The following is an 8,029-nucleotide window of genomic DNA, read 5'->3' as shown; positions in this document are numbered from 1 at the left end:
TCGCAAGCGAAATGAGCAGGGATCTTTCTTGCACCGGCACAAAAGTCTTAGCGGTTCTGGGCTTGTGCCGTAGGGAGCGAAGCGAAGCGCCCTGTGCTCCTGAAGCTCTAGATGGCGCCAAAGAGCCACAGTTATAAGCGTCCCTCAAAGGCATCAAGAGCGACTGTCAAACATAAAAGCAAATCAGAGTTTTCCTTTTTTTGTTAATGTGTTAAGAATGTTATTCCTTAAGAAAATTTGTAGCTAAATTATTCTCACTTAAAATAAACACTTAGTGTACCAATTACCCAAATGGGCGGGATTTCTGTAAGATTTCCTTCATCTGCATTTTGGGAGTGTGGCAGAAAATCTTCTTAAATGAGCTAATGGCTGCAAATAAATTAGAGCTTCAATAAATAAAGTTTCCCTCTCAATTGAAATATTTAAACAAAGGTAAAAAATAACTGTTCATACACAAAGATGGAGTTCTATATTATCTCCTTAAACAAAAATATTCATGCTACCTTTACTACTTTTTATTTATTTAAAGGACTATAATAAACCCTGGGGGGCAGGAGCCACATCTCCGGTGAATCGGGAGCAGAGCGATCAAATGACATTTAGCAATAGTTTTCTCTGATATTTTACCGTTAGTCTTCTTTAAATCTTGTTTCATGGGGTTAGCTACAGGATCGAGTATGGAAGCTAAATCCCACAACGTGTACTGGTTGGAAGTAACCGTGCAGGCAAAATGTAAATAGTCATAAAAGTCGCGTTTGAACGGGGCTAAAACAGCAACGAATCTAAATCCTCTTTCAACTTCTCTGGCTCCCCTCCCATTAGAGGGTGACACGTAAAAAAACGTTTCTCTATGTCCCAATGTTATTTTTTGCTCCTGGGTTTGCAGGCTCCCACTATAGAAATGCCATTTACATTCACTTGAAAAGAGTGAATCAGAATTATTTTTCGGTTCTCACACTGTCTGTTCTTTATCCAGTCCTACAAAAGTTCTGTAGTCTCCAGACAATATAATTATCACCAACAAGTACTAAAGAATGGTGCCATTTATTTTTTAAAAGGTTACATGCTTTCTATTTTCTTGGTTAAACGAACCGGCTCTGCGGCCCAGAGTTGCTCCCTTCTTCATTTCTGGGGAGTCTGTAAATGATGGACGTTTTCTGACCCCAAGGGGCAAAGGCAATGCAAAGAGGTCCTTGATCATTGAGCTGAGAATTGTAACCCTGGCCTGGCAGAAACTGGACCTGGATGGCTTCCTTTGATGTGTTTTATTATGGATTGAAAACAAAGCTGACTTCTGCCCAACACCCAGTGAGAATGCATTCCTCGGAAACCCCAACAACTGACAAGGAGGGGAGTCATGTCCTGCAGCCCAGCAAGCGCACTGTTTATTTTACATCTGCCCGCCAGTGTCATCCTCGCCAGCTCCCATTGTCTCTCTCCCCGCCTGCCCTAGAATAAAATACATCTAATACAGATCCTCTAGGCACTCCAGGGAAAGAGTGGTGTGGAAAAGCAAGAGGATTTTCCTTCATCTTACAGAGCGGTCTCAGTTTAAAAAGGGGGGATAAGGAAGACAAAAATAGGTCAGGAAAGGAGAAAAGAAAGTGGAGATAATCGATGCTTTTGAATAATTTAGGTCGGAAAAAAATCAACTCAAGATTGTTTTTAAAAGGAATTGAAATTGCAGAAAGATTCCTTCTGTCAGTCCCTCAGCACCGCCGCTGAGCTACACTTGTGTGCATTTAAAACAAACGATGTAGGAACACGTTCTGCTAGTGTTTTGTGACTGTGTTGGGGAAAGTGAAATACCTTCTGTTAATATTCACAGCAGAATTTTTTTGATTCAAAAATCTTTGATTTGTGACTGACAGCACAATCCTTTTTCTGATTTTATTTGCGCTCTCTAGCTTGTACTGGCTTAAAATGTTATTCCTCCACTCTACACTAAATTAACTTTTTTTTTCTTTTTAAATAGCGCAATTATCTCATTTAACCATTTTCTTTTTTTCAAAAAAAAATACTGTGGCTGTTAAGTTGGTGGTCAGGAGACAAAGGGAGTGAAAATAATTTTCATTTCAATAATTGCCTTCTGGTCAATTTAACTGTGCCTTATTTTGAAAGAGCCTGTCTAAATGAGATTCCTGTCCCAAATGTGTTCCCAGGCCTTAGCCCAGCCTTTAATTATTCCTGAGGTTTTTTTTCTTCAGAATAAGACGCTGCACTGAGTAATCACAAAGAAGTCAGAGAGCATCCTTGAACCTTTTCAATAGCAGAGCCACTGATATTCAAATAACATGCAAGGACCATTTGACTGCATGGGGACATAAGCATTTCCAATTCACTATTTGCATAGATCAACTGTCTTTGAAAAGGAAAGGAGCAGTTGTCTTCCATAACATTAAAAAGCGTAGTTATCAAATCAAGTGCTTAGTTTGGGGCTTTTAAAACGTTTACATTTTATCTCAGGTTGCCCTTTACCGTTTGACATGCAAATTTGGTGCAGTTAATTTAGACAATTAAAAGGATCTTCAAGGGAGCTTTGTCACCGAGAATATTCGGAGTTGTCCCCGTGGACCAGCTGAGATAAAGTTGGCCAGAACAAATGATGTCTAGGAGATTAATTAGATATTTGATAAGACATGAATCCCTAATAAGGGAATACAAGGCACAGGGGGCTGCTATGTGCTCTAAGTCAAAATTAATAACATTTAACAAGATTTTCATTTAGGCATGAAATGTCTTTTCCGGAGTATTGACTCTAGCGGTTTATTCCCCAGAGATCATCTCCCAACCTAGGAAGCCTTGTGGGGCTAAAGACTTTTTTAAAAAGAGTTTCTTTGCACAGTTTGTTAAATCTATTTGGGGGCATTTTCATAAATTGCGTTTCCAAATTTGGATAGGTTTTAAACATTCTTTATTTGGGGTCAGATCTTGGGGGGCGGGGGAATGACGGAACACAGTTATAGGACATAACCCGATTGAAATTTGCCTTAAGATGTTTGATTAATTTGGATCCCTGACATCAAATGCATTTCTTGTTTTTAAATCCCATTCACTTGTATTACTGTACTAGCATTGGGAGAGGAACTAAGGGTTTGCATTAAAAGCTGCTCCATATAAGGGCTGGGAAAAAAGAACAAAAACCGTAAGTATATTGTTCAGAATCCTTTAATAATACCAAAATTAAAATATTAAGTCAAGATTTTTTCATACAGATAAACGCATTTAATTTCTTTAAATGACCTTAACTTACGTGTGTTTGAGTGAAATGTTAACTCAACATTTTAAATAGCTTTTACATATATACCGACTTCCACAAAGTGCATCAGAAATTTAAAAAAAAAAAAAAAAACTTCCTGAATTTCAGGAATTCACCAAAAAGGACAAAAAAGAGAGACAAAAATAAACCCCCTATCAGAATCAACGCTTACAAGAAAAATAAGATAACACAATCTTTTTTGAACCCTATTTATACAGATGTTTATGGAATACAGAGGAACTGTCTCAGACTTCCACTTTAATTTCTCACCTTAAGCCTCTTTTAGGGTGCTTTCCTTTTTTTTTTTTTTTTTTAAAAAAAAGTGTCGTAACTAGATTTCGTCAGGCAGGACCTGCTGTAGCTAGAGACTAGTAATCCACACCAAGGGCGGTTTTAGGTCCCGTTGGTTTCGCACTGCTCAGTCTGTGCGGGCTTGGGTCTCGCTATTGCTCTGCCTCCGGAAGCTGGGTCAGTGTCCTGCGGGGCTGAGGGGTTGGGCTGTGTCTCTGGGGCTTGGCCCTGGACCCTGCGCTTTAGTCCAGTCGCTCCTGCAGTCTGAGCGCAGTGTGGGGGGGCGGCTCCTTCGCCTCTCCCCGGCCTGGGCTTTGCAGGGGAAGAGGGCGGCTGTTCCGTCCGGGCTCCCTACGAGTCGTTTGGCCCCGCGGTGGATTCCTTGCCGCCGCCTCCCCGGGCAGCGGTCACCCCCTCGTGCAGGATGAGGTCGGGGGACTCAGAGCGGGGGGTCTCCAGGTTGCTGGCGTCCGTGTCGCTGTCGCTGCCCTTTTTGCCCCCGCCGCCCCCGTTGTGCGTTTTAATGTGTTTGCTCAGGTGGTCGCTGCGCATGAAGCGCTTGTTGCACACGGGGCAGGCGAAGCGCTTCTCGCCCGTGTGAGTCCGCAGGTGCCGCTGCAGCTCGTCCGAGCGCGTGAAGCGCTTGCCGCAGAAGAGCCAGTTGCAGACGAAGGGCCGCTCGCCCGTGTGCCAGCGCAGATGCGCCTTCAGGTGCGAGGTCTTGCCGTAGACTTTGCCGCAGCCCGGGATGTGGCAGCTGTGCAGCCCCTTGCGCCGCAGGCTGGCCCCGGCCGGCCCCAGCCTCTCCGCCTCCTGGCAGTTGGGGCAGTCGCAGGTGGCCCGGCCCGAGTACCTGCGGGCGGAGCGGGCTGAGCCTCCCCCGGCCGCGGCGGCCGCGGCGCCCGTGATCATGGCGCTGGCTGCCGCCACCGCCGCGCTGGAGTCCGTGTAGGAGGGCAGCACGGGCTTGAAGCCCTCCTGGGTCAGCAGGTGCTGGCTGGTGGAGAGCAGATGCGAGGCGGCCGTGGAGCCCAGGCCCGTGGAGCTGAAGGCGGAGTGGGTGAGCGAGCTGAAGTCGGGGTTGTAGGTGCCCAGCTGGGAGTGCAGCGAGGCCTGGGGGGCGCCCGAGTGCAGCGAGCTCTGGAGCCCCCCGGCGGGGTTCTGCACCTCCAGCCAGGAGCCCGGGTTGGTGTGCACGTCCCACCACGAAGAGGCCGCCCCGTTGGCCACCTCTCCCGCGGCCAGGGTGGAGTGGAAGCCCGACTTGTACCACGATTCGTAGGGGTGCGCCATGCCCACCCGCGGGTACAGGCTCTCGGCCGCAGAGCTGTGCACTTTGGAGATGAAGGCCGACTGGCCGCCGGGCTCCTGCGGGGACACGCCCGCCGCCGCCGCCGAGTTGGAGAAGAGGCCGCTGTAGTCGCTGCTGAAGGCCGAGGAGGTGGGCGAGGTGGAGGCCAGGCAGAAGGCACTGTTGGCGGTGCCCGTGCCGCTGGCCAGTCCGCTGGAGCCCCGGCTAGTGGCCACCGTGAAGCCCGAGAGACTGGAGCCCAGGTTACAGCTGGAGGTGGAGCGTTTCCAGGGGTGAAAGCCTCCCTTGGCGAAGGCGCTGGACTCGGGTAAAGTGGTCAGAGGGCTGGTGTTCCCGATCTTATTGCAGGTCGCAGCCAGCATGGCCAGGGGAGTTGTTCCAAATCTTGGCTCTTCCTAAGGGAGACACAAAGCAAGCCCGTGAGCCTTGGAGAGCCCAGGAGAGGCGCACACGCAAACACAGCAACGTGGCTAAATACTCTCTGCCCGAAAAGTAACACTGCAAAAGTAGCCTTTCGTTTTGGATGAAAACGCCACCCTGCCCAACTTGATGCAATTTCTATCTTGTTTTCAGGGACCTATAGTGCTTGAATAAACGCTACAAACCGATTTAATTTAATGATACACTTCTCCAGAATGTCATAATGGGGACGACCGACAGTGATGTTCTAAAATAACACAGACGTCATTTCTTAAGAGTTTTGTAGCGGTTTGAGACTCTTTATGGCAATGCTTTCCTCTTAACGTGCGACTGTAAAGGCAAAAATCCCCAGGGAAACGAAAAAACGATGTGCTCTAAAGCCTCAAGGGTTAGAGCTTACAAAATGAGCCAGCAGAAACAAACAGAATTATATTGCTATATGGCTTTGGTGCAAGCATCACGCGCCAGGCTGGTTCGAGAAAATCCATTCCAATTTGGCATAACCCTCCTCGAGTTTAAAAACAAAAGTTCATTTATTTCACAACAAAATAAACTTGATACTAAAGTCGTCTTGCATGTGAACGGTACGATTGGAAATCAGCCCCGCACGCCCCCGAAACATTAATCGAGTTTGCCCTTCAATTGCAGCACATCGTCATTTTTATAACGAGAAACTGCAATACAACAGCAACAGTTTTTTTTCAGGGTAACAAACCTGCCCCCGAGAAACCACAACGAAAAACGTGCCGTTTGTATAGAGATGTTTCTCTGACTTACCCCAAGTATAGACGTAGCCATAGCACGTCCCTTGGCTGGGTGATGGGATCGAATGGGGGGCTCTGTCTTGCGCTCAGCCCGGAGAGATTGTTCAATTTCCTCCTAGCTCCCCGCTTTACTCCAGTTGCACTAAATACACTCCTGGCTCTGGAGGGCTAAACTCAGCCTAAGTGTGGGGAGCGCCTGCTTTGAAGTACCGCTGGCTGGGTCTCTCACCCAATGAGGGCGCAGAAAGAGCAGGCAGGAGCTGCCCTGCAGCCAATCAGACACTTGGAGGTGCAAGAACCAGGGCTCAGGGCGCGTGCCAGTCAAAGGCACAGGGATGAACTCAGTGCTTTGGACTAAAGACATTCTACTGTAATTAACTTTAAAAAACAACAACCTGGGTTTAAATATCCTTAAGGTTGTGACATAAACCAACAAAAGCCAGGAAATTCCAAGTTAGGGCTGACACTTCCTCCGTAACTAACGGGTTGTGGGAAAAGGGGGGAAGCCACAAAGGGCAGGAGCTGGATGTCAGCATTCACTTCGAATTTTGTCAGTTTTAACCATAGATTCAAATTATTCGACTGTATTATATATTCTCCATAATTACTTACCCAATCCAACATACTAGCTGGATCCAGGAAATATGTATTTCTGTTTCTTGTAAAAAGAGGGTTTATTTGCTCAACAGGCCCTTCCTTTCATTGCCATTCTAGAATCTGGCCCATCAGGCAAATTGGGCAAGTGAGGCACAGACAATGCACATCATACATGCCCAAAAGTGATTATACAAATTTCTGTCCGAGAACAGTAACCACATTCCAAAGTGTATTTTACTCCTCTATATTTTTGTCAAAGTACTAAGTGATTCGTCATGTTGACGAATAGCAAATCATATATTTGCTAGTTTCTTTGGGGAAAAAACAGGAGGCTTTTTAGTTACATATCCCCGCAAAAAAGGATATTAAACTGACACGTATCTTTCTTTTTATATTCAGATAACTACCAAAAGGAGCCCGAGGAGCGATTGTTTGTTTGTTTGCTGGAGAGGAAGGGTTTTTATCTTAAATAACTATCCCTGGTTAAAGACTTTGAATGTCAAGTTTGCAACCTGGAGCACATTTTTCAAGCCTTATAGAAAGGCATGAAAACTGTGCTGCTAATAGCAGCAACCGTGCTTCCTCCTAGCAGTGCTAGGGCGCCGCTGGAATAAGCCTCCCCAGCACTCGCCTGTGGCCTCTGCACTGTGCACACTCCACACGCCCAGTGAGCGACAGACTTTACCTGCTCTCTGCATGTGCGAAATGTAAGTCCAAACCTTGGCTCCTAACTGTATTGCAGGCTAGTCCCTTTGACTGTAATTATTAGAAGCTTCTTCAGTAATTGCATTGAACTCACCCGCACTGTGTCGCGAAAGATCAATAGACGGACAACTTTTTAAATATTGCGATTGTATCTGTAGCGCTGAGATTATTACGGTGTCCTCTTTTTCTGTCTTCCCGGGTGCAGCTAGTTACAGTTCTGAAGCAGAAATCTGAGTGCATTCAGGCAACCCTAGCTACTTGTTCTGGATTGCAGTAAATATTCTCCTTTTCCTCAAATCCGCTTCAGTAATCCAGCATAAACTCCAGCACTAGATGCAAAAATACACATTGTTAAAGGACGAGGTGGAGAAAACCCTAGATTAAGGTTATTTTTCGCTTGTCTTTATTTCATTTCTAAATGTTCCAACGAGACAAGATAGCACGTTGTTGTACATTGTAAGCATGACCCAGTCTGCAATAACTATAGCACAGCGGCTAGGTATGTCAGTGCAGATTTTCTTTCATTTAAACATGTACGGCTATTTTCAAAGGGTGTTTGCCTTTTTGACGCTGTGAATATTTAAAATAGTGGAAGTCAGGAGAAATACTGTTCTGCCCCTAATACTTCGCACGTTGACTTACGCTGAACACAGGGGGCCAGCGAGTGAATTGCAATCCCTT

At 46.2% G+C, this 8,029-nt stretch overlaps 1 protein-coding gene across 1 annotated transcript; it reads right to left on the bottom strand.

Moving 5' to 3' along the window:
* Positions 1-3,901: 3,901 nt before the first annotated feature.
* On the bottom strand, positions 3,902-6,080 carry SP9 (Sp9 transcription factor). Its single transcript, XM_065413645.1, has 2 exons — positions 6,060-6,080; positions 3,902-5,257 (listed from the first exon to the last, which is right to left on the bottom strand). Exons 1-2 carry the CDS (start codon positions 6,078-6,080, stop codon positions 3,902-3,904), a joined length of 1,377 nt encoding a protein of 458 aa, XP_065269717.1.
* Between the last annotated feature and the right edge of the window lie 1,949 nt (positions 6,081-8,029).

The sequence above is a fragment of the Emys orbicularis genome, chromosome 11 (assembly GCF_028017835.1).
Source record: "Emys orbicularis isolate rEmyOrb1 chromosome 11, rEmyOrb1.hap1, whole genome shotgun sequence".
NCBI lineage: Eukaryota > Metazoa > Chordata > Testudines > Emydidae > Emys > Emys orbicularis.
Note: the sequence above shows the minus strand (reverse complement) of the source record. Positions and strands in the feature narration are given on the sequence as shown.

What these genes read in the sequence shown, in the direction of transcription:
- SP9 (XM_065413645.1), bottom strand. Translation starts at nt 6,080, where the DNA reads ATGGCTACGTCTATACTTGGG. An exon ending in TGGCTACGTCTATACTTGGG is followed by an intron (nt 5,258 to 6,059) that starts GTAAGTCAGAGA and finishes TGTCTCCCTTAG; the next exon opens with GAAGAGCCAAGATTTGGAAC.